General features: G+C 33.1%; 1 protein-coding gene across 3 annotated transcripts in view; it reads left to right on the forward strand.

The window, feature by feature from the left end:
* Positions 1-27638, forward strand: part of WAPL (WAPL cohesin release factor) — a 66550-nt gene that overhangs the window by 12505 nt on the left and 26407 nt on the right. For 2 of the 3 annotated variants that reach the window (XM_016142787.2, XM_016142786.2), the window contains exons 3-4: positions 7922-8962; positions 11142-11260. In XM_016142787.2, the coding sequence (XP_015998273.2) occupies positions 7922-8962; positions 11142-11260 (1160 nt within the window). The remainder of the gene's footprint in view (positions 1-7921; positions 8963-11141; positions 11261-27638) is intronic. The other variant, XM_016142789.2, reaches the window with a different exon arrangement.

Here is a 27638-nt window from a genome sequence, read left to right on the forward strand (position 1 = left end):
ATCACATTATATTTCTATAGGTCATGCCTCACAGAGCAATGTACCATAGTAATATTAGGGATAGATGAGTGATATGCCATTATTCATAATGTGGGAGAGTGATTAATCTCTGGTGAGTTGTTTTTGGACCAGTATATGTGTGGAAATTGAGGATTTAGAAGTGAATCTCCTTAAAACTTAATTGTGCCTGTGTATGTGTTTTGGAAGGTGTTGGCATAACTCTAGGAGTCTGAGAGGTCTGTGTTTCTAATTTAAAGAGTTTATTGCCAACCTAGAAGGGTGGCCCACAGGTTGAGGAGAGTTGCTGGGGTATGTGGTATGTTTTCTATTCTCCTGGTGGGTAGAGATGGGCAGCTTGAGCAGGAAGCCACAGGAGCAGACAAGTTCCTTGGCTTGCTGGTGGGTTATGGCATTTGGCAGTAAGGCTGTGGTCATGTAGGAAGAGGGGAGGTTGAATTGACTTGGACTGCTCTGTGTAGTGGGTGCAGCTGAGTAGCACTTTTGAAGTTGTTTTACTTTTTAAAATTACATGTGAAATTTGTGTTTGATAGGCATGATTTATAAAATATAAAAAATGTTTTAAATTACCAGTTGAAATGCTTAACATTTTAAAAAATAGTTTTTATCTTTCATATCTGAATAAAGTTGATCCACTGAGAAAGATGTGCCTCAGTTTTTCCTGTGGCTTTTTAGGTGCCACTGATAAATAGCTACATACCCTGTAGATAGTGAAAAAAATAAGTTCTCTTCCACAGAAGCAAATAAATTTTTAAAAATTATTTATTATTATTAGGCCTACAGCATCTGGTCTTCCTAGGTGGTCTCCCATCCAAGTACTAACCAGGCCCAACCTTGCTTAGCTTCTGAGATCAGACAGACATTGGGCTTGTTCAGGGTGACATGGCTGTAGACCAAGGACTGTGGATCCACTGGGACATGAACCGAGGACCTTCTGCGTGTAAAGCAGACGTGCTAACCGCCACACTATGGAATCACATCCAAAGTAATTTCTTAATATAGCTTTTCACAATCTTAAATATGCATAACATCAAATCTTTGTATCTTTAAAAACGCGCTTACTATATATATATAATATTGTGCCTTTGAAAACACTTCAGGAGAGATCTTTAAGACGTACACTTTTCTATATTTTTATATCTACCTTGTTTTTTTTTTTAGCAGCGTCTTGGTTTTCCATTGTATGGATGCACTTTAAACTAGTCTCGGATATTTTGGCTGTTTGTAGTCCTTTGCTATTATAAATAAATGCTATATTGACCTTTTCTCTACTTATGTTTTTAAGCATCATGGTAGGAGATGTTTCCAGAAGTGGAATTGAAGGGGCATATACATTTAAATTTTCACTTGATATTTATTGCCAGATTTTCCACTACCAGTCTGACTTTTTTTTTTTTTCATCGTCCTCCTATCAAACTTCGGGCTTTGCTAACTGAAAGGTAGAAAACTGTTTAATTTGGAGTTTAATTTTTTTCATTTTAGAATATGTATACCTGTATTTTTAAATCAAAATTAAAATTTTTATTTAGAAGCTTCCCAGCCCTTATCCCCAGTCACTCCAGTTCTTCACCCCAGAACATTTTTTGTTATTTGTTTCAGCCTTTCTGACATATGCTATGCACATACGTGTATGTATATATGTAGAGTGTGTGTGTGTGTGTGTGTGTGTGTGTATGTGTGTAAATCTACAAAATGATGGCACGTTGTTTTGTACCTTGCTCTTTCACTTACTGTATCTTGGGGATAGTTCTATATTAGTATATTGAAGTTTTCTTTCTGATCTTCCCTTTTTATTTAAAATACTGCATGGTGTGTCAGTTTCTATCTGTGCTATAAATTTCTTAACTGGTTCCTTGTTGATGTCAGACTTTTGAGTTGTTCTGATGTTTTTACTTTCTTTTTAAGCTGCTTTATTTATCAGACAAATTCCACGTAATAACTTTGTGACTGCCAACCACTAATGTATGTTTACTGTGCCTCATCTGCAGAATGGGATACAGGTTCACATTTCCTTTGAAACCTTCAAGGCCAGATCTGTCTTGGAATTTAGGATTATTTTGGAATATAGAAAGTGTATGTATTTTACATTAACACCCTACAGGGTCTGATGCAGCATGCTAATCAGACAGTGTTTCTTTGTAAAAATAAAATGCCATCTTAAGTAGGATAAATCCTATAAATAGCTTCACTTAGGTCATGTTTTGCTTCAGATTGCATTATGAGAAAACTTAGTTTTCAAGACTTTTTGGATATTGTAATTGTGGTTAAAAGCTTATGAACTTGTATAATAGTACCTTTTTCAGATGGTTGCTATGAGAGCAAATGAATTAATAGTTAGAAAGTATTTAGAATAATACCAGGCACATACTTGAAGGCTTAGCAAGTATAAATATAGTTCAACTTTGTTTTACTTTGATTTTTTCCCAGCTTTATTGAGATATGATTGACATATAACATTGCGTATTTTGATTTTTTAAAATGCGAATATAGTATGTTATTTATTTCTATTTTTTTTCTATTAATTGCCTTTTTATGTCTCTGGCTTTTTCTACTGGGATGTTGGATTTATTGATGTGTAAGAATTCTTAATAAATTAAAGAAATCAGCCTTTAGCATTTCCCTAATGACTAATGAGTGCATATTTGATATCAGTATAGTTTCTTTACTGATGAAATATTCCTGTTCAAATTTTTTGCTCATTGAACTTTGAGTTCTTTATATATTCTGGATGCAGGGCTTTTATCAGTTATGTGGCAGATATTTTCTCTGAGTCTATGGCTTGGCTTTGCATTCTCATAACTGTATTTTTAAGAGTAGAAGTTATTTTAATCAGGTCCCATTTTATCAAATATTCCTTTTACGACAAGGGAGTACAATCTCTTTCCTAGGCAACCGCTTCTTTGTTGGCTAGCTCTAATTGATCCTTAATTTCTTGCTCATCGACCTTTATAGTTTCTGTGAATTGAATGATTATTATACATTGAATAAGTTTTTCCCTCTTCTCAATACAGCTACTCATATTTGCAAGCAGCTTGCATGTAATGGCAGCACTCTTTTATCTCCCAATTTATTTCATGGTTATGGTCTCCAAAACCCCACTTCTTTATCATCAATACAGACTCCTTAGCAGAAACTGAAGGTTTTGTTTAAATTTAGTCCTTAGCGTGTAATACGTATTTGCCATTTGTCTATCACGTTAGATTTTTAACCTCTCATCTTGACCTCTTTTATTAAGATGGATTAAGATGATTTATCTGCCTTAGTATTTCAATTCTTAGCAGCCACCACTATAGACAGTATAATATAATAGAACTCGGTATGGGTCTTTTTATGAGATCTTTTGGCCATTGGTTTAATTGTTAAACCTTTGCTGTTAGCCTCCTTGGGCCTTTTTTTCCCTCATTTGTGTAATGATGGGTTTGTTGTAAAGTGAAAGAAAATCCCTTCACTTTCTTGTAAGATAGGTTAAGGAAGTATATCTGTTGTTATGCTACACTTTACAACCCAATGGCCATTTTTTAGCTACCAATTTTTTCTTCTTAATCCAACAAAATGTTCTCCCTATCTGTAAGTTTGTTTCTGTTTTGTTTATTTTGTTCTTTAGATTCCATATGTAAGTGAAATCATTTGGCATTTGTCTTTCTCTGTCTGAGTTACTTTACTTGGCACAATACCCTCTAGGTCCATCCATGTTGTTACAGATGGCAAGATTTCCTTTTTTTGTGTGTGTCTCAGTAGTATTCCATTGTATATATGTACCACCTCTGTATCCATTCATCCATCGATGGACACCCCATATGGCTCAATTTTAATATCTCTTTTTGTTCACATACGCATGCATTTCTCTTAAATACTTTGAAATGGAGTTGCTGGGTCATAGCATGTGTTTTGTTTGGCTCTTGGTGGTTGTGTAGTGATCTTATTATGGTTTTAATTTGTACTTTTCTAATAACTAATGTATTTAATACCTTTTAATATATTTCTATTATATATTTATTGAATATCCTTTTTTATCAAGTGACTGGTCAAATCTCATGATCATTTTTATATTGGATATCTTTTTATTGAGTTATAGGCATTCTTTACCTATCTACCCCCCCCCCCCCCGCCCACACATAGTTTGTCTGGTAGTTCTCTTAAGTAGTGTTTTTTAATGGAAAGATTTAATTTTGATGAAATCAAACGTCTTTTTTTTTTCATGGCTAATTCTTTTTGTATCTTTTTTAAGAAATCTTCCCTGCCCGAGGTAATTTTCTCTTTCATATTTAGGTCTAATTCATCTGGATTTGCAAGAGCTCTTTTTAAGTTAAAGAAATTAACCTTTTAAAATAATAGGAGTTGCAATTATATTTTTCACATTTTCTTCTTTTTTTTGACTTAAACATTTTTTGCCATACTGAAATTTTAGATTTTATGTAAATTAATATGGATTATGGGTTTTGTATCTGAGAAAGAAGTTCCCCATTCATGGTAATGCATTTTCAAAAATTTTCCTTTTATTTTATAATATGTATCAACTTTTCTTTTCCATGTTTAAGTCTTTGATTCATCTAGAATATATTTTCATATTTGAGGTAAAAAAAAATTAATTTTGTCCTACATATTCCAGTACCCTTTATGGAATAATCCATCTTTTCTGTAGAGTTTTGAAATTCTGCAGTCAACATATACTGATTTTCCATTTGTATTTTGCTCCTTCTTTTGTGCTTTAAACCAATATAAAAATACGTTTTAGAGTGTTTGAAAACTTGGTAAAACTGTAGACACTCTCCCTGAAAAATTTGTGCGCATTTATTTTCACAGTTTCACAAGATTTGTGGAACCTGTGAAACGTATTCATACATCTTTGATCAAATTTCCCTTCACACTTTTTAAATATTTCGGAGTTCGCTTCACTCTTGGAAACCTTAAATCATCTCACCTGTTTAATTTCCTTTATAAAACTATGTATACTCTTATTATTGCAAGTACTGGCATGTTTGTGTTTTTATTTTGAGGGGAGTTGTCTGTTTCCTTTCAAACTTGAGAATCCGTAAGGCAAGAGTGGGCATTTAATCTTTTATGTTTTGTTGCTCCTTTTTTTTGGATCAGCAGATCGAGGCCTAGAAAAGTAATGTGACTTGTCAGTATTACATATCTAGTTATTGACTTAGCTGTGTGATTCAACCCCATGCTACTCAAAGCTCCCAAATTCCATGTAGTCTTCTTCATTAAGGTAAAACCCCTCCCTTATATGTTAACCTAATATACTAAAGATTGACTAATGTCTAGTGATGCTAAAATCTAGTGGTGTTAAAAGGCATTTATTAAGTATCTAATTGCAGATGGTGCTGGGCTAAGTCTTGTACTAAGAACTTTCTACACTTCCAGTCTTCACCCTCTAGATAGAGGAGAAATAGTAGGTCTTATAAGGTAATTTTGGATTGCTTGCATGAAGCTGATAGACACAGGGCATAAAGGAATTGTATTGATGAATTTTTAGGTTATATTCCACTAAGAAACGTCTTATTAATAGATTATTAAAAATATATTCTGTATTATGGCAAAGTCCTAATAGCTATGATAATTAGCATGTATGTAATGCACTATAACCTGGAAATATCCTTAAGTATGTCACCTTTTATCTCATCAACCTGCCCTTGAGACATAATTTTATTCATTTTTTCAGATAAAGAAACTGAACTTAAGACTTCATTTTAACCAATAAATGGCAGAGCTGACAGTCATCCAGTTCCTAAACTTATCATTGCTAGAAATACATTTCTGTTTATAAATGATAAATATATGTGTTATATGTCTGTTTATATATAGTTTAGATTAAAAAGAGTAATGCTTAGATTCTCTTAAGAACTCGTCTTTATTTTCCTCTTTTTTTCTTCTTTTTATATACTTGATATTTTGAGCTGTTAAGTGGGTTTATCTGACAGAAGCTGGGATATTTGAGGGAAGAAAGCAGTTGAAAGTAAATGCTATTCTGCATTTTAGGATAAGATAGCCTTACTTTCTCTTATGAAGATATAATTACAAACATTTGATGGAGAGCTAAACGAATACTGTTGTGGTGAACTTGGACAACTTTCCTCATGCATAACTCTTTGTTGATTAAATTGGTTTTTATCTATTTAATGTATTTCAGAAGTTTAAAAATACTTTAATAATTCATCTGTAGGATTGTTTATGCTATATAATTGAATACATGAATGGATTATACTTACTAATATAAATTTTATAACAGATATAATTTTTAGTGAGAATACTTCTTTCTATGTAGGGCTCTTTATTACTCTGCACATAAACAAATTTACAAGATAAGCTCATAACACTTAACATGAAAGGCCGCTTATCCTATAAAACAATGCAGATTCTTTTTTATTTTAGAAGAAATGGGAGTTATAAGTAAAAATTGGAAGTAGTAATTTTTTAAAATATAGATAATAAACATTATTGTTTGTGTAAATTTTTTTAAGTCAGAAGAATGGTTAATACATAATTAGAAACAACATAAATACATTTTGTGACATTAAGACAATGAGATGCTATACAATTATAAAAATGATGTTGTATGACAGTGACATCTCATAGACCTTTGAGATGTCACCCATAGGCATTTATTAATAAGTAATTCCTTCAGTAACACTGTAAAGTCTGGGTCAGTGGCTTCCATTTTGAACAGATGAGGAAATTGAAGCCTTCAGGAAAACTCCCAAAGTTAGGGGTTTCGCCTGTGCTCTAAAGAGCTAGTTTAACCAGGGCAATAGTAATCGCCAGACTCAGCTACTAGTGCTCCTTTCACTTGTTATAGAAGCACTGTTATTATTTCTTCAGATTTTGCTTTGCTTCTACTACTTTTAAAGTATCAGATGTCAGAGTCAGCTTTTAATTTTTAATTTTCAGTATTTTATGGTTAGCGATTGGTAATACTGAAATTATTAAAACTATAGTTCCTTGTTTTCAGCTGGGAAATATCAAAGACTAATAAAACAGATATACCTATAAATTAGATGTCTTCTAAAGGTAAGTAAACCTAAATCTTAGCAAGTTATATTTAAACCCATAAGTGCACTTTTAAAAAGTAATTTTATCTTTGGCAAACATTTTGCCAGTATTTTTCTACCAGTGAATTCTGGGAGAATTAGTTATAATACCAGTTTGAATTATATTTTCATCTCACTTAGGAAGGTAAACATAAATGTCTCTGATGATAAAAATTAAAGACAACGAAAATGATTTCCTCAGGTACAAGATTGAATAGACAATTTAAGGTTTACTCCTGGCTAATATGCATAAATAACCACTGTAGCCACTTAGCTTAGGCACCAGAGCCACTGTTTTTTAAAAAAAATTCTTGAAGTCATATGGATTTTAGGATTAGAAGAAAGACTAGAAAGCAGAAATAGCTAAGGAAACTTGATGCTGGGACAGGTTTCTAGATAGGGCTAGAATGTCCCTTGGACAGCCCTACCACAGAGAAATATAGACACTCTAGAATATTTTCATTTGTGTTATAATCTTTACATTCTACTCTTTTAATTTAAGCATTTTTATTTGAAAAACCCATTATACCTCCAAGAGTGTTTGGCTGACTCATTTATTTGTCATTTTGAATTGACATATTCAAAGTTACCAATTAACACTACTAAAATCTGTTAAATTTAAGGTAACAATTTTAAGGAACCTGGATACTTAGGGAGAGGTCACTGTAAGACATGAGAGCTATGTATGTACTGAAAAGGTGCATGTGGAAATGTCAAATATGTAAACGTTAATTTCTTCACAATTAAAATTTATTGCAATTATTTCAAAATTAATTGGTTCTATACTATTAACTAGTCAAGTTACTTGTTAACTTTTACATTGATGTTATTCATGCTTTTATCCTTTGACTTATTTTTAATTTTTACAGATAAAGTGGAAAATGTTAGTGAAGAATATGAAAAGAATAGTCACCATATTTACAAAAATGCTGAAGACAGTAGTAAGAAACCCAGTGCAGAAACTGTAGTGGCTTCTGGGTACAAAGCTGATGAAATCAAGGAAACAAATGATACTTGGAACTCCCAACTTGGAAAAAGGTCAGAATCTCCATCAGAAATATCTCTAATTAAGGGATCTGTAAGAACTGGTTTGTATGAATGGGATAATGATTTTGAAGATGTCAGATCAGAAGATTGTGTCTTGAATTTGGATAGTGATCCTCTTTTGGAGATGAAGGATGAGGATTTAAAAAATCGGCTGGAAAATCTAAATGAAGCCATTGAGGAAGATATCGTGCAAACCGTTCTTAGGCCAAGCAACTGTAGGACGTACCGTAGGGCCAATAAAGCAAAATCTTCACAAGGAACATCAAGTTTTGATAAGCTATTGGATGGCACCAGTCAGGCCTTAGCCAAAGCAAACAGTGAATCAAACAAAGATAGCCTGAATCAGGCAAAGAAAGGCAGTGTAAGTTGTGGGACCAGTTTTAGAGGGACAGTTGGACGGACTAGAGATTACACTGTTTTACATCCATCTTGCTTGTCAGTGTGTAATGTTACCATCCAGGATACTATGGAACGCAGCATAGATGAGTTCACTGCATCAACCCCTGCTGATTTGGGAGAAGCTGGCCGTCTAAGAAAAAAGGCAGATATTGCAACTTCGAAGACCACTACTAGATTTCGACCTAGTAATACTAAATCCAAAAAGGATGTTAAACTTGAATTTTTTGGTTTTGAAGATCATGATGAGACAGGAGGTGATGAAGGAGGTTCTGGGAGTTCTAATTACAAAATTAAGTATTTTGGCTTTGATGATCTCAGTGAAAGTGAAGATGATGAAGATGATGACTGTCAAGTGGAAAGAAAGACGAGCAAAAAAAGAACTAAAACAGCTCCGTCACCTTCCTTGCAGCCTCCTCCTGAAAGCAATAATTCCCAAGATGGTCAGTCTAGTACTAATAATGCAGGTAAGAATTTAACAACAGCTAGTTTCCTCCTAGATACTCACTTTTAATTTATGTTTAATTTTAATAGTAGTACTATTTAGAACCACAGATTACCTTATCCAAGGGTACAGCATTTTAAGTGTTAATAATCAAGTTCCACTTGTAAGGAGCCAGGTTGTAGATTGAGGAGTCTTTTCATATTTGTTTTTATTTAATTCTTCTATTACATTAGCACTTGAGAGTTTTAAAGTGTGTGTGTGTTCTGGGTTCCCATACATCTTGATGTTTCAGTTTTGAAAATTCAGATGCATTGGAAACATAAGGATAGATTTTGGACATTTTGAACTATACTGATAGTAGGTGTTTGTAATGAGAGAAATATTAGAAAGTTAAAATTAAAGAAAGCTTTGCAGTTGGTTCAAAATTAATAAATGTTAAAAACATTCTCAAGAATTCTTTAAGATTAAAGTTAAGATTAAACCTTAAGAATTACCCTCTTAAATTGATTTAATAAAATTGAAAAGTGCTAGTTAAATATTTTTTTACTATTAATGGTGAAAATATAATTTTTTAAAATTTATTTTTATGGTGACATTGGTTAATGAAATCCAATGAGTTTTAATTGTACACTTTAACAATAAGGCATATGTATGTTTATACTGTGTGTTCACCTTCCAAAGTTAGATTTCTTTCTGTCACCACATATTTGACCCCCTTAAGTAAGGACTAGAAGTCTTCAAGGACCATGAGAGACAAACAAAAGAAATAGATTAGCTTTGCTATAATTAAGTTATTACCTGACAAGGACATTGTGAAGTGGATTGACTGTTGAGTGAGGAAGAATATGTGAAAGCCTCTGGGTTATTTATTCTGTCTATTTGAGCCCCAGTTTTTCTGTATCGGTTTACTTGTTAAATAAAGCTTTTGACTATTAGGGTCATAGAGGAAGTGTCATTATGATAAATTAGAATTCTAACAGTATTATTAACATATGGACTTTTACTCTTAAATCATTCTTGAAACTACCTACCATTTTGCCTAATTTGGTTTAAAAATAGTTCTGCTGGATAGAATTAATCACTCTTATCTTTCAAACTAGAATTATATTGGCATAGCCCTAAGGGCTCATCTCTGACTCCCCATTGCAAAAAATAAATAAAATAAGGGTATTGTTAGAATTGCCAGTGTTGTCTTGAATCTCTTAGGGAATACTGAAGTTTGCAGTAGCCTTGTTAGTTACTTGAGATCTGACTGGCAATCAGCTTTACAGTTGCTTTCTCAGAGGGATGATAAGTAAACAATGTATGAAACCTGAGCTCCTGTCCCGCTGCAGTTTACTTAGCTCTTATGCTAACCTTGATGGCAAATTATCCTAATCTGTAATTAAAAATCCATGGCTAAAATTTACATCTCGGGGTAATGTAAGTTTTTAAACTTTAAATAAAATGTGAATTCATTAGCATCTCTTTCACAAACTTCAATTTGATACCAAATGAAATTTTAAAACTAGAGACCATTTGATATATCAAAAGTCGTTATTTGAGTCTCTATATAAGGTATAAAATAGCAAACATTTTTAAAGTTTGGGCTAGAGAAAAGTCTTCCTTTTTTCTTTCTTTATTTTTTTAGACTAGAAAAAAAATGACCATTTGGGAATTAATCTAATCTTTCGGTTTTGTGTGAATCTCCATAAATCATTGAACTACATTGTACTGGGTCATTGTATATCTTTTGCCAAGGATAATTGTCTTTTTTAAAATAATGTGGTCTTTATAGATGTAAGTGGGCATTCTTTGAAGGCCGATGTGATTTAGTGTCGTTAAATTCTAGAAAAATGGTTAACATAGATACCACCTGATATTGGATATATTTGTTTAAACTAGACCATAACACTGTCAGTGTCCATAGATATCCAGCAGTTATTTTGCAGAAGAATTGATTTTGCCACTTGCACAAAGTAAAACTGGGAATACATAAACAGAAACTAGGTTCCTGATCTTCACTTAGTGGGACAAGCAGGGTGAGAATGGGAGAACAAGACTTAATATGGTTGGGAATATTTTGTCAACTGTGCTGCTTTTTATTTCTTTATTCTTCTCTCCCTGCAGTATGCCCCCTCCCTCCCTACCAAATGCTCGTAGTTTGTTGGGTAGATAATTTGAAGTATTAGAAAGCTAGCTAGTTTTGGTTACCATTTCAGAAAACTTGGATTTTACAGAGGACTTGCCTGGTGTGCCTGAAAGTGTGAAGAAGCCCCCAAATAAACAAGGAGATAAATCAAAGGAAAATACCAGAAAGATTTTTAGTGGCCCCAAACGGGTAAGTAAAGCATTACTATTGATTTGTATTAGTTATTATTGGAGGGCTCAACTCTTAATTTTTTAATTTGAAAATTACTAACAAACACCACGGCAATTAAATTTTCTTGCAGAGGGTATATTTATATATATATGTATGTATACACAAACATACACACACGTGTCATTTTTAAAAAACCTTTTTTTTGAAATACGGTAAATATATATGATTTATTATATGCAAGTGTACAATTCAGTGACATTAAATACATTCACAGTGTGTGTAACCATCACCATTATACACAAAACATTTTCATCATCTCCAACAAAAGCTCTATACCCATTCAATAGTAACTCATAGCTCCCTCTTTATGTCCCTGCCTTCTGGTAAACACTATTCTTTCTCTGAATTGCTTATTCTTGGTACCTCATATAAACGCCTTATTTCACTAATATTGTCAGGGCTCATCCATGTGGTAGCATTTATCAAAATTACAATTTTTTTAAATGGCGGGATAATATTCCATTGTTTATCCATTTGTCTGTTGGTGAATACTTGGGTTGTTTTCACCTTCTGTCTATTTGAGCCCCTGCTTTCAATTCTTAATGGGTATATACCTAGGAGAGAAATTTTGGATACATATGGTAGGTCTTTAATTGCCAAACTTTCCCACCTTGGTTGTACCATTTTACATTTCTGCCAGCAGTGCACAAGGGTTTTACATCTTCACGAACACAGATTTTCTGAGTTTTTTTGATAATAGCTATTCTGATGACTATGAAATGGTATCTTGTGGTTTGATTTGCATTTCCCTAATTAGTGATGTTGAGCATCTTTTCATGTATTGGCCATTTGTATATCTTTTTTGGAGAAATGTTTATTCATGTCCTTTGCCATTTTTGAATTGAGTTTGTTTTTGCTGTCGAATTACAGGAGTTCTTTATATATTCCAGATATTAATCATTTGCACATAGATTTCCCCCATTCCCTGAGTTGTCTTTTTCTCTCTTGATAGTATGCTTTAATATACAAAAGTTTTAATTTCAGCCAAGTCCAGTTTATCTTTTGTTGCCTATGCTTTTGGTGTCATATCCAAGAAATCACTGCCAAATCAAATGTCATAAAGCTTTTCCCCTATATTTTCTTCTAAGAGTTTTATAGTTTTAAATCTTACATTTAAGTCTTTGATCCATTTCGAGTATATAATTCTATGTATATGGTGTAAGGGTCCAACTTCATTCTTAATGCATTATGTAGGTCATTTTTATATGGTTCAACATAGGTATTGAGAATAACTTGCTTGTCTTTACCTTTTTATTTAGAAAATTCCTTTAATAGCTTTTGTTACTGAAACTTACATTTAGAAGTTGTCTATATATTTTGTAAATTGAACTGCTTTTACAAAGGAGTTCCAAAGGAATGAGTGTGTCTGTTTTTTATGGCCTATTCTTTTACTTCTATAAAGATCCGATTGGGAATCATTTCAAAGTAATTGTGCTCTGCTTTTGCTCGCCTAGGTGCCCACCCTGAGGAGAAAAAGAGTGCTTAATGCTAATTTCAACAGAGCTAGCTTGTTTTGGGGCCAGGGGCTGGGGCATGTGATGTAGAGACTAGTTGTTAATGCTTAGGCGAGGTTTTTGGTTTATATAAATTTGTGTGTGGTGTGTATTTGTATTAATTTCCAGAACAACAGTTATCAATTTTTTTTTGGTCTCAGGACCACTTTTCAGTTTAAAAAAAAAATTATTGAGAATCTCAAAGAGCTTTTGATTATATGTTATATCAATGTTTATTCAGTGACATTAGAAGTGAATTTACATTTCAAAAATACTTGTATTTCACTTAAAATAACTCATGTTACTATAACATTTTTATGAAGAAAAAAATTTTAAGTGAGAAGAATAATATTATTTTACATTTTTTGCAACTCTTTATTAAAGTTGTGCTTAATAAAAGACAGCTGGATTCTCATATCCCCTGCATTCAGTATATTTCATTATGTTGTTTTGGTTGAAATATATGAAGAAAATCCAGCCTTACACAGATATTTAATTATATTTTAAATAGCCTTTTCGTCATTATAAACATTCTTCTTTAGCACTACACTAAAACTCAACAAACGAGAGTATCTTAAATGTAATTGCAACTTGGAGTCTAACATCATGCCAGCAGACTGTCCACACTGTTAACATTGAAATCTAATAGTTTGTCTTGTGCACTTTGAATGGATCTTTTACACATGCTGTCATACTTGATCATTTAGAAAATTCTTGTCATACTAATTTATGCAGATGTTTCCAGTGGTTGCACATATCGTTATACAGTATCAAAAAATCACATTAATGTCCCTGCCAAACTTGTCAGAAAATTTGTTAAGTATCGGGAAGCTATCAAGTTCACAGGAGCCCATGGACCACACTTTCAGAACTGATTTATAGCTTTCCACTTTTCCTCTCTCTCAATTTTTAATTATGAAAAGTTAAAATATACATAAAATATGAAAGAGCAGTATGATGAATACTTATATCCCTCCACCTAGATTGATTTTGACATGGTTGCACACATTGTCTCTTCCCTATCCCCCTCTTGTCTGTCTCTCTTCTCCTTCCACTCCCTCTTTCTCTCTTCCTCCTCCTCCTTTCTCCCTTTCCCCTCCCTCTTTCTCCCTTCTTCCCTCTCTCTCTATATAAATACATTTTTTTCCTGTTTTATTTGGAGTGAGTTGTAGATAGCATACATTCCTTAATAAAAAGGACAGTCTCATAACTGTGGTTATATGATAATTGGACCTAAGAAAATTAGTAATTCTTGATGTCTAGTCCATATTCACTTTTCCTTAACTGTCTTCACATTGTCTTAGTGGTACTTCTTCCCTGCCAAACCATAATTTCGTTGTTATATCTTTAGTCTTGAATAGTCTTCTTTTAAAAATGTCCCATGGAACTGATTTTGTTTTAAGAGCCCAAGTTATTTGCTTTGTAGAATGTTCTGTATTCAGAATTTATGTGATTGTTTCCTGATTATGTCATCTAAGCCATTATTCCACTATATTAAAGTAGTATAGTGTCAAAGAACACTGGAAGTTAAGTCTGTAAGCTTGATTAGGTTCAGGCTAAACATTTTGGCAAGCATACTTCAAAGTGATGTTGTATATGTTGCTTCACATCAGAAGCTACATAACACATGGTTATTTTACTGTTAATATTGCTTGACCACCTAGTGAAGGTTATGATCACCAGCTCTCTCCAAAATAAAGGCACATTTTTCCCTTTTACAATTTAATTAGTAAACTTCCAGGTGCTGCTCTGGTGCCGTGTAAATCTCCTGTTTTCCATTATTTTTACCTCATAATTTTAGCACCCATTGTTGATCTTTGCCTGTATCATAACACTGACAGTTGCAGAATGGAGTTTTCTAATTGCTGTTTCTTCCTTATTTAATAACTAGAATTCTGTAATGAGCGTTCCCCAACTCTGTCACAATAGACTTAATAATTTTTGCTTGTTAAATGTATTTACAATAAATTTGGCCAGTCTCAAGCCATTCCAAGCTATCTTTTATGTCCTTTTGATCTTTGAGCACTTTAGTTGCTTTCCGCACAAAAGATGACCCAGACTCATCTTGTACTTTACCCGATTCAATCATGAAATTATCCATTTATCCAAGGATCCTTGATTTATTTATTTATTTATTTTTGGTGGGGATTGCTGCTTAGAAATCCAGATCTGAGTGCTCTGTGTTATTCATTGCTTCTAAGGCTCTTTGATTGGACAGAACTATGAAATATATTTAAAAATAAACTATGAGTTCATATTGATAGTTCATTTCATTATAGAATTTTGTACTTAGCTTACTTTATCCTACAACACACATTACTTATAATACCAATATTACTGTGAACAATAATTCCACTTTTTGTCTTTAGATTATTTCACTAAGGATGAAGTCATAGTGTTCAAAGTTTTGAAATAATTATGCCAGTTTATGTTAATTCAGTATTCATTTGGGTTCATTTGTACTTATTCAGTTTTTTAACTTAGTTTTAAATTTAATATTGAAATAATTTCTTTGCTACTAAATGGCTTAGAAAGCAGCAGTGTACATGTACTTGACCCAATTATGAAGGAATCTCTCTGGCCTAAAGTAAATCAGGTCATGCAACCTCGTAGGCAAGAGACCTATTTACTGTTGATAGATAATGTCAGAGGAAATATTGCTTATTTATAAAACCAAAAGAGCTATAAGATTGAACTCATTTGAAAGGTATAATATGGGTAAAGCCCTGCCTTAGAACAGTAGTCCTAAACATTTTATTTCTTGAAAACGGTTACTTCAGTAAATGTTTTAATTTCCTTTTTAACCTCCCATTGAAATGTTTTTCAAGACCTTTTTTATTTTGAGTGGAATTATGTCAGATTTTTTTCACTTAGATATCACTACTATTTAGATGGATTAGTAAGCTTCAAAAACAAAACTTTGATCCTGTATTAAAAAGTAATAATGCTTTGGATCCCATAGAAGTTATATATCTTTATGAAAATATCTAGTTAAAAAATTTAGAAGCCTACTCCCGGAAGAGAAGCAGCATAAAATCCCTAGTTCTTATAAGAAATAGATCATCCATTCACCTTCAAGACACTAAAAGATTACTTAAGAGATATTAAAGAGAACTGTTGAGAAACAGAAATAAGGGGAAATTTTACCTGTTTAGTTTTAATGTGTATAAAGGAATAGAGGAAATAAATGGGATCAACATTTTAAGCATTAAGTTAAATGGCATGTGTAAATATAGTGGAAATAAATGATAGATTTGTTTTATATATAAGAAATTAGGATTTATGTTTTTTGTGCAAAAATAAGATAAGCTCACTTCCCTCAGGAATTATGTAGGTTTTCTCCCAAATCACCAGAGAAGAAAGAATGGAGAGAGGCTCTAGGTAGGTGGGGTGTAGGAAATGTTCTCAACAGTTGTAAATTCCTGTTATGATAAAAACACCCTCATGTAGCTAGGCCAGTGGGAGTATCTGGACCTTCTCTAATCTGATTAGATTTAAAGACACTAATGACTTCATTTCCAGGTGGTTAAGAGGTAGCCCATGGGTTGTAGTGGCAAAAGTTTCCCTCCCTTCCTATCAGACTTTGTTAACCTCAACACTGTAGATGTTTTACACTGTATAAATCTTAGTTGTGGAGGGTGACCCTGTACATTGGAGGATACTTACAAACATCCTTGGCCTCTACCCACTAGATGCTAGTAGCAATTCTTTCCAGCTCCTCAGTTTGAACCAAAAATATCTTCAGACATTGCTAAATGTCCTTTGAGGCAGAATGGATCCCCAGCTCATTAAGGGTGTATGTGTATGACGAGAATAAGTTGCAGACTTGACGAGGCTTTATTTATTTTGATACTAATATTTTCTTAGATTTGGCCTGTGGATGTTTCTTCAAACTTACTTTTGATGTGTCCTACCTTTTTGCATTTTCTTAACTGACACACTGTAGTGTTCAAAGTTCAATATATACATTCCCAGCCCTATTGTAATCAGCCATTTCACCAAGGGCCGCTGTTTTTTTTTTTTTTTTTTTTAGTGGAGAATGGTATTTAGAAATAGAGATCTAGTCACTAAGTATGGTCATTTCTTATGGGATTGTCATTGCTTCTGGGCCTTCTTTGAGTCGACATAGAAGTAGGAAAATTAAATATATGCATTATATGCATTTTTTTTTCTCTTTCCCTCTTTCTCGCTCCCCACACACACTGCGCACACTGATTTTGTTTCTGTGTATATTTAGAACACATGAATTCAAACTGATACCCCCAATACTAGTTCAACACCACATATTTTTATATTAACCTTCCCACTTTCCACATTTTATTTCATTTCACAGACAGTAAGAATCTGGTTTCCATTATCCTCAACATGTTTACGTATTTGCTCAATCTTCATGTATGTAACCAATTTCCTGACCACACAGGTCACCTCAGCTTTAGTGCCACTAGTCAAGAGGTTCCTCTTCTCTCTCCCTACCTCCCTATGATAGAAAATATTAACTTTTAAAGCTTGCCAGATGTGAGAATTTTTCTTAACATCTCACGAGGGTTGTTCATAACAGGATTGAGGCTGGCTAGGGGAACATGTGAGGCAGAAAGAAGACAAAGAGGGTAAAGAAAGAACATAGTTGAAATGATTACTCAGAAAAGTTATCACTTGCTATGTGGAGAAAAGTAAAAGGTTTGAAAGATTAGGTTGGAACATCAGGATTTTATGTACCTGTTCCTATGTACAGTTTTATTGATAATTTGACAATTTTAACGGTTTTTCTTAAAAAATGCCATCTTATTTCTGATCACTGGATTATTGTTTCCCTCCATTTTATTATTTGCAATTGTCATATATGTGGTGGTACATACTTAGATCATTTCTTCTGCCTGGCCTGTTTTTTGTTTGATTTCTGGCTTTTCATTCAGCTGCTGTTTACCTGCCTTCATAAGGCGTTATCAGTATAATCATTCTAACTTTCATTGTTTAGAGAAGGTTAAATTTTACCTGGGACTTTGGCCATCTTATTTTGCCAATTAAGGCTGCTGCTGGGTTATTGATGAAATGAACCATAATATTAATCTTAGTTTCAGTTCTCAAATATTTGTATCTTCACGTTTGTTATTTCCCTGTGATTTAATGCTGGTCTTGTCTGGGACTATATTTTGTCTGACTCTTAAAGGAACATTCTGGATTCTATTTTTTTTTTCTTCTCTTCTGTCATTCAATATGACGTTGGATGGTGGGCTTCTGGGCAATTAAAATTCGAATATCAGTATAATCCATAGTTATAAATGTAATTTTATTTGAAGGTTAAAATTGCATAAAGCTGCAGTTTTAAAGTTAAGTATAGTTTTATAAACTCATTTTTTGTTTAATAAAATGAGTTAATATAGGTTATGAACTTAAAAACATAATCTTACAGTTGAAGAGATTTTAAAGGACAAGTAGTCCCACCTCCCACCCAAGAACATATGTTCCTTCATAGTATCTTCTAGCCATTAGCATTCACTCGTGAAGCATCTTATTTTTCTGTCAAATTGTTTTTACTTCTGATTACTTTTGCTCTGTATTTGGGGATTCACTGGCCATCCTTGGATCCAGTCATCAAGATGGCAGTGTGAGATTCGCTATATTCTCACAGACTAGAAGCTTAAGACATAGATGGAGATGAAACCTGAAAAGAGACTCTAGCCATTGGTTTGCTGATGAGAGATGCTGGCCAAAGTGTAAAAGTAAAAAGCCACAGCTCCCCATTTATAGCTCTTAGGTTGGTGATCCAAAGAGCTGTTGACACTGAGCATGTTTTGGTGGAGCCTAAGTATGGAATAGGGTCAGTTTTAGTTGGCTTTTCTTTGTCATTTTTTTCCCCACATGTACTACAGGCCTTTCACTTTGCTAGGTGCTGGAGGAGATACAAAAAAAACAATAAGATAACTGTCTTAAAAAGGCTGTCTGGTAAGGTAGAATGTTTTTCCCGCATGGAAACTTTTGAGTAGTCTTAGTATTTCCTTAGTGTGTTCAAAAGAAGAAGTTTCTATCTTTTTTTATATAGATAGTATTTAACTTAAATATTAAGCCAAGTACTTAAATCTGTATTACATAAAGACTTAGGAAAATATAAATTATTTTCTCAGTGTGATTAATTCCTTTTTTTTTTTCTGTAATATTTTCTGGAAGGATTTTAGTAAGGCATAAAAATATTAATGTTTTTATTTCCTTTAGTTCAATACCTTTAAAGTTTTAAAGTTTAAAATATTTCACTATAATTTTTTTTCCAGAAAATGAAGTTCGAAATGAGAAAATATAGCTATATGTTAATCAAGAGCCTGAGAACTTTGGCATACATTTGACACTTAGCCGAAGAGTGGGTCCTTATGTGTATTAGGGTGTTTATAGTTTGGAATTTGTTTTTCCAACTAGTAATATATTTTACTTAGGGTTAATTAGGATTCAGATATCCAGAGAACTCTGCTCAACTTTCTTGTTGAGATACTTTGATGACTTCATGCTAATGACAACCACAAATTAATATAAGATGTGTAATGCTGGATGTTTTTGGGGGGATGGTGACCATATTTTTTTCATTTTTAAATTTCTAGTGCCTGAAATATACAGGGAGTTCATAAAGATTTATTTCTGGTATTCTTGGAAGTATCTCGCAGCAGAGTCTTCATTTAGTACTAAATATTTGGTTTTTTACTATTTGAAAATTGATAAGCCTATCAAATTTGAAAAGATTTCAGCCATTGTCTGTACTCAGCTACATATTTGAGGGGGGAGACCCTTTGTAATTAGTCAGAGTTCTTTGTGCAGCACTCAGAGGAGAGGTATGCTCTAGCCACTTCATCTCCCTGGACTCCCAGTTCCATCTCCTCATTTCAGAGTGACTGCTGCTGGTTGGACTCTGAATTCTTCCTCAGGCAGTTAGGGCTTACCTCATATGTTCCCCTTTTTAAGGATCATTATGCTATGGTACCTAATGTTCAGTATCTGAAAATCATTTCATAGATTTTTCTCTAGTTTGTTAGTTTCAGGTGGAAAGGTAAATTTGGTCTCTGTCATTACATCTTGTCCAGAAATGGAAACTCTAGATTCGTATGTATTATAATAATCGCTGTTTTACAACTTTATAGTCGAGAAAATAAAATTTTTTTTAATGTGGACTTAAAAATATGATTACTTCCAAAACTAATAATCCATTCTTATTTCCTTCTCCTTTTGGTTTTTCTCTTCTGGCCTTTTGACTTGATCTGGAATTCAATATTAAATTGAAATACAGTTGTATCCACTTACTTAGTTATGATTTATATGCCACCCATACAAAAAACATTTGAGAAAATGTACATTTATAAATTTGGTAGAACCAGGTTGAAAATAAATGAGGAAATTGTGTTGATAAAAAAAATAAGAAAAAGAATGAGATGAAGTTTAAATTCAAGCTTTTTTGTCTTGATGGATTTCCTGGTGACCTACCAGAAATATAACTTTGAGCTTTTTAAAAGCCAGAGCACAGAAGCTGTCAGGGTACCTCTTTGCTTATTAGGAAGGATCATTAAAAATAGGAAACTCTTGATTGCCCTTGGGCCAAGTTTGGGTTATGTTTTAATCTTCGATGCCTCAACCAAGGAAGTATTGCTATTAAACCTTGGTTTGTTCTTGATGGGTTATTTTCAGTAAATAAATGAAGGATAGCTTATCTCTTTCCACTTTGGAAAATGGCCTTTATTAAGGTTATAGTCATCTTATATTGTGATTTCTTAATTCCTTTCACGCTTATCTACATTTGAAATAGTTGCTTCATGAAAATTAAAATTATATTAACTGACAGAATAATGAAAGGTTTATACTTGTTCTATTTTACAATTTTTCTGAGAGAACTTAAATGTTTAAAAATATTTTTATTTGGAAATAACTTAAAATTTTAAAAAATAGTTATTTTGGAAATATCAGAATTACAGAAGACTTATGAAAGTAAAATAGTACAAAGAACACTCATCTTGATTATCTTTTTTTTAAATTTCTTTTTAATTGTAGTTGACATATGATATTATGTTAGTTTTAGGTGTACAACATAGTAATTCAACATTTACATACCTTACAAAGTGATTACCACCATAAATCTAGTAACCATCTGTCAACATAAATAGTTATGATGATATTATTGACTATATTCCTTATGCTGTACACCCTTGTGACATATTTTATAACTGGAAATTCATACTTCTTAATCTCCTTTCCCTTTTCTGCCCATCATGTCCCACCAGCCATCAATTTGTTTTCTGTATCTGTGAATTTGTTTCTGTTTTCTTTCATTTTGTTTATTCATTTTTTTTGTATTTTAGATTTTACGTACAAGTGAAATCTTATGGTATTTGTCTTTCTCTGTCTGACTTATTTCACTTAACGTAATGCTCTCTAGATCCATCCATGATATTGCAATTGCAAGATTTCATTCTTTTTTATTGTTGAGTAGTATTACACACATGCGCGCGCTTGCTCTTGTGTGCTTGCTCGCGCACGCGCTCTCTCTCTCTCTCTCTCTCACTCTCACAGCCCACATCTTTATCCATTCATCTGTCAGTGGACACCTGTGTTGCTTTCATATCTTGGCTGTTAAAAACCATGCCACAATGAACATAGGGGTGCATATATCTTTTGAATTATTGTTTTTGTTTTCTTCCAGTAAGTATCCAGAAGTGGAATTATTAGGTCATAATGGTATTTCTGTTTCTAATTTTTTAGGAAGCGCCTTTCTGTTTTCCAGATGGTTGCACTATTTTATAATCCTACCAGTAGTGGATAAGGATTTCATTTTCTCCACAGCCTTGCCAACACTTGTTATTTGTTATCTCCTACCGTGATTACTTTAACATTTGCTTTTTCAGTTGTTCTTTCGTTCTATATTTATGTGTGTTGTATATACTCATATACAAACAAAAGTTTTAAACTTATTTAAGAGTAAGTTATATATATTATAGCCCTTTACCCTGAAATACAGTGTATATTTCCCAGTCAGTTATATGTTCAGATTGCAGTAAATTTAACATGGTTCCTATATTGTTGTGTCAGTTTTGTCAGTTGACACAATAATGTACTTTGTAGCATTTTCTTTTCTCTGGTACAGGATCCAGTCTAGTGAGAGGTATTTCATTTAGCTGTTATATCCCTCTAGTCTCCTTAAACCCGGAATATTTCCATAGTCTTTCTTTGTCTTTTATGACAGTGACATCCCCTGATCCCTTTTTTAAAAAATCTTCTCATTTTGTTTTAGTCTGAAGTTTCCTCATGATTGGGTTCAGGTTATCATCCTAGGCCTGGATTCTATGTAAGCGATGATGTATTCTTTTCAGTGTTCCACATCTGGAGGATGTTAATTATGATCACCCAATCAAGGGCTTGTCTATTCCTCTATTGTATAATTCTTTTTTTCCCCTCGCAACTAAAAAGCAATCTTTAAAGAGATTCTATAGGAATCTAAATACTCTATTCATTAGAATATACTTAAATTTACCGTACATTTCCTGATCTAGTATTTACTATGCTGGTGCAAAATAATCACTTTCTATCTCATGTTCCCTCCTTGTTCACTGGTCAGTTCTCAGCACTGCTATAATCATAAGCCCATCCTTCTCCCCATATACTTATTTTTCTTTTATCAGTATGGACGCATAAATTCTTGGGTTTTATTTTTTTTCTTAAGATTCATAATTAATTACTTATTTTGAGCTTAAAATTGTCTTGATTTGGTTAATGGAGCCTCTTCAAGCTGTCCTTTTTTCCCCCTGTGACATGCCATCATTCTCTGAGTACTTTACTTTCTGGTATAATAATGCTCCAGGTTCATCTTGTAGTTTCTCTACTCCAGCCCTGGAATCAGGCCCATTCTCTGAGGAGTCGTTGTTCCATTTGGTAGGATATAGTGTTAAGGAGACCAAGATCTAGGCTCTAGATGAGCTCATTGTTTCTTGGCCAATTTAGCAGATAGTGATGGGAAACATGCATGTATATGCACATACATTAACATTGCATTGTTAATGTATGTGCATATACATGCATGTTCTACTTCAGTACATATATTTAAGGTGTTCAAGATTTATTTGCAGTCCTACCCCAACTTTACCCTGCCCCCGACTGAGGATATACTCAAATAGTGTGTTCATAAAGTTACTTAGATTAGTCTGTCTACCTACCTCTTTGTCTGTCTTTCTGTCTTCTCTTTAATGTATTAATCATTTGAATTAGAAGTAGCTTTAATTTGTTCTGGTTTGCTTTCAGTTTTAAGTTTTTTTCCCTTCTAATCTTACTGATTTAATTTTTGGGTATATACAATATTAACCTATTTCCAAAAGTCAAAACTATACAAAAAGGTAAGTTTAATGAAGGGTCACTTCATTGAGATATAGTCTAGCCCATCTCTCATCCCTTGCAGGGAATCAACTTCATAATTTTCTACTTTATTCTTTCTGCTTTTTATAAAAATTAATACAATTTAAATTTTTTTCTCTCATTCTTATATAAAAGGTAATATCTATAGGTGCTCTTTTGCACTTTACCTTTTTTTTTTTTTTAGTAATAACTCTTGGAAATCACTCCTCGGGATTATAGAGATCTTCCTTAAAATATAGACAGTTTTTTTTTTTAAGTTGGCTTTAGATTATATTTTTTCTTTAGTTTTTTTGTTTCTCCATATTGTTTGTCCTTTAAATTGTTTTTTAAAGGTTATATGTGTATAGGTTATATATCTACTTAAGTCCTCACTAATGTCATTGATAGATTCTTCAAGTGAAATAATGCATAACAAAACCAGTTTTACCATAGGTTAATTGATATAAACCAGAATTAAATTTCTTTGGCATTTCATCAGTGTTATAATGAAATGACATTATTCAAGGATCTGCTGTATAAATATCCATTGTTGGCAAAATTTTGTATATTTAGTAAATCCCTATTATTTGGTTCTAATTTTAGTTAAGATTGTTCAGAACTTGGCTTAAGATTTGGTTCAGCTGCTCTAAAAGAAATCCCAAATTGGTTTTTAAATAGGTAGCTTATTTTTCTCTGGCTTACCAATCCCTAGGTTTCTGTATTATCAGGAACTAGCTTGCTCTGTGATAGTGGTCTTCCATTTCTAGAATATTGAAAAACATGGAAGGAATGGGAAGGAAAGGCAATGAACCTTCCTAGAGTTCATTCTCATGCTACTTCAAGGTTATTACCTTGATATCTTCTGATGTGACAATGTCTTGCTTTTATAAAGCTTTCACTACCAGTTATACTTTGAAGTGATACAAGCAACTGAGTAATGGGATATATTGTTCTTTATGTAGATAGGAGTTGATAGTTTCCTCATAAAAATAGCAGCTGTATCTTTAAAAGTTTTATCTGTAGAGCTTAATTGAATCAGGCAGAAAAATGATTTTCAGCTCTATGCTCTTGCACCTGTGGATTATAGTTTCTTCATAGTGCTCTGTGTTAACATTGTAAATGTCTGGTTCTTAGCAGTTCAGACATACTTGGTTTTAGTTTAGGGATATTTGCTGTTCTCCCTCAAATAATTTAATCCTCTGAATATTTAACACATTATGAAAATTTAAGTTTTTTGGTCCTAGTTTAGAAGAATTTGAGATTATATGATTATGCTTAAAAGTTCTAAAGAGCTAAGTTATCCTAATTTTTTTAAAAAACTTTCTTCCTTAAGCTCCCTGAATTTCTAATACCCATCTTTAAAAACCATCCTTGACAATTTTTTAAAAAGGCAAATCTAGATTAATTTTTCCCTTTTGAATTGTGACCAAAGCACCCCCCCCACCACACACACACACGCACACACACACGCACGCACTGCAGCCCTTTGTTTCCCCAGAACTAATTTAGTTGTAGAGCATGCTGATTAAATTACTGGCGAGAGTGTGATTCTGTGTTCATATTTTTGTGTGGGTAAGGCTGGATGTATTCTAATCAGCCTACAGTATTTGTCCTCATTTAGTACATGGTCTTCTTTGACACTTAAATAAATTGGGTAATATCGTTTTAAAAATTCACATTACTTAAAAGCAATTATTCCAGTTTTTTTCCCTTTTGGAAACCAGCTCAGTGAAGAGAATAGCGTAATGCCGTCGCTTCTACTTAGCTTTTCATGAAGAAATCTTTCCTCTTGCTTTATAATTATGATTTAACAAGCCAATCTGTTAACCACAGCCTTGATGTTACAATTGTAAAAACTGATTTTTATCTATTATTTTCAGAAACTAGATTCTGTCCCAAGGATAAATGCTTCATAGGTCTGTCATTGGCATATTTTTTGCTTAACTGTAACAAAGTGAGGTTCTCCTTGTTTGTTGTGCCCTGGATAATTGAATAGTAAAGAATAATTATGTTTAAGATAACTAGGACTGAAATATGCTAACATGATTCCAAACTTTTAGAATGTTAGAGTATTAAAGAGCTTTCTAATTATTCTAAATATTCTCATTAGACTGCAGAACATACAGTTCACAAATATTTTAACAAGAGATATCTGGTTAATATGATGTGTCTGCCTTTTAAACCAGAATAAAATGAACAAGATTAAAGAATGACACAGTTAAAAATTAGCTAGGTTGTTAAATGGTAAGGCTTATTTTCATTTTCCACAAAAAGTTGATTGCAATATGGTATTTTTACAAATACTATACAGTCACTTTCACTGAGTGACATTAACATATGAGAGTAGTGTTGTGTGGTTTCCATATAAAATTCACTTAGGTGCATATATAGATTGTCATACCATTTTGGAATGATGTGAAGAGCTTAGTCAATCACTGTCATATGCCTGTGTGCCCCCCCCATGTGTATTAGCCATATCCAGATTTTTTTAAATTTTAGTTATTTTTAGATAGTAGCATGTATCTTTATTTCCTTCCCCTCCCTATAATAAACCCTGTATTAACCATGTAAAACTTTCAATTATTAGTCAAGGAGAGAAGTTCTAATTAGACCTACTTTCTTATAGATTGCTCATTAGCATTAAAATGGTAAAACATCAAAAACTTTAGTGTTGCTAAATCGCCTGTTCAACAGTAAATTGGGAGTTCATTGAATATCCTTTTAATATAACTTAGTTTTTCTGTGTACTGTTTTCAAGGGCATTTTGAAAATTTTCATTATGGTAAACACATGAGTTTACTCAGGAAATTTTTAAGTGTACAGTACAGAATTGTTAGCTTAATCACAGTGTTGTACAGCAGATCTCTAGAACTTTTTCATCTTGCATAACTGAAACTCTGTACCCATTGAACGGCAACTCCCTATTTCCCCCTCCCTCCAGCCCTTAGCAACCACCATTCTTTCTGTTTTTATGAGTTTGATTACTTTAGATATTTCACGTAAGTGGAATCATGCAGTATTAGTCCTTCTGTGACTGGCTTATTTAGCATAACATCCTAAGTGTTCATGTTGTAGCATATGATAGAATTTATTTTATGGATGAATTTTATGTGGATGTATCTAATACCATTCATTCATTTGTTTGATAGGTTGTTTACACTTCTTGGCTCTTGTGATAAATGCTATAGTGAATACTGGAGTGCAAATACTTCTTGGAAATCCTGATTTCAGTTCTTTTTGATAAATATCCCAAAATGGGAATGTAAGATCATATGGTAGTTCTGTTTTCAATTTTTTTGGGGAACCTTTATGCTGTATTTTATAGTGGCTGCACCATTTAAACTCCCATAAACAGTGCTCAAGGAACCAGTTCCAATTTCTCTGCATCTTTTCCAACACTTGTTTTTTTCTGTCCTTTTGGTAATGGCCATCCTAATGGCTGTGAGGTGATAACCTTGCTGTGATTTTGATTTGCATTTCTCTTAATGATTAGTGATCTTCATCATCTTTTCATATATCTTTTGGATTTTTGTATGTCTTCTTTGGAGAAATTTCTATTCAAGTCCTTTGCCCATTTCTTAATGTTGTTTTTTTTCTTTTGAATTGTAGGAGTTCCTTTTATAGTTGACCCTTGAACAACATGGGGATTAGGGGCGCTAACACCACCCACAGTCAAAAATCCATGTTTAACTCTGACTCCCTTAAAAACTTAACCACAGTTGACCCTTTGCCTGTGCATATTCAACCAACCCCAGATCGAAAACAGTATTTCAGTCCACAGTTGGGAATTTGCAGGTGGGAATCTGAAAATTTTGTTTTCAATCCACCGTAGGTTGAATCCGCTGTTAGTTGATACAGGTGCGAACCCGCAGATATGAAGGGCCAACTGTATTTATTGAAAAAACATGGACATAAGTGGGCCTGTACAGTTCAAACCTGTGTTGTTCAAGGGTCAACTATATTTTGCATAGTAACCACTTACCAGTTTTATTGTCTGCAAATATTTTCTTCCATTTCATAGGTTGCCTTTCCACTCGATCATGTCCTTTGCTATGCAGAAATCTTTTAATTTGATGTTATCCTGCTTGTCTTTGTTTGCTTCCGTTGCTTTTGGTGTTGTATCAAAGAAGTCATTGGCAAGACCAGTAGTTAGGTATGTTTTTTCACATTTTCTCCAGGAGTTTTATTGTTTCTGGTGTTATGTTTAAGTTTTTAGTCCATTTTGAGTTGCTTTTTGTGTAATCCAGTTTCCCAGCACCATTTGTTGAAGAGACTGTTCCCATTGTGTAGTCTTGGCATCCTCTGTGAAGATCATTTGACCATATATGTATGGATTAATTTTTCTCCATTCTCTTCCTTTGGTCTGTATATCTACTTTGCCAGTTCCCTACTGTTTTGATTATGGTACCTTTGTGGTATGTTTTGAAATTAGGAAGTGTGAGTCCTCCAGTTCTTTTGTTACTTCTCAAGATTGTTTGGGCTATTTCAAG

This window comes from Rousettus aegyptiacus, unplaced genomic scaffold (assembly GCF_014176215.1).
Source record: "Rousettus aegyptiacus isolate mRouAeg1 unplaced genomic scaffold, mRouAeg1.p scaffold_m13_p_6, whole genome shotgun sequence".
Lineage (NCBI taxonomy): Eukaryota > Metazoa > Chordata > Mammalia > Chiroptera > Pteropodidae > Rousettus > Rousettus aegyptiacus.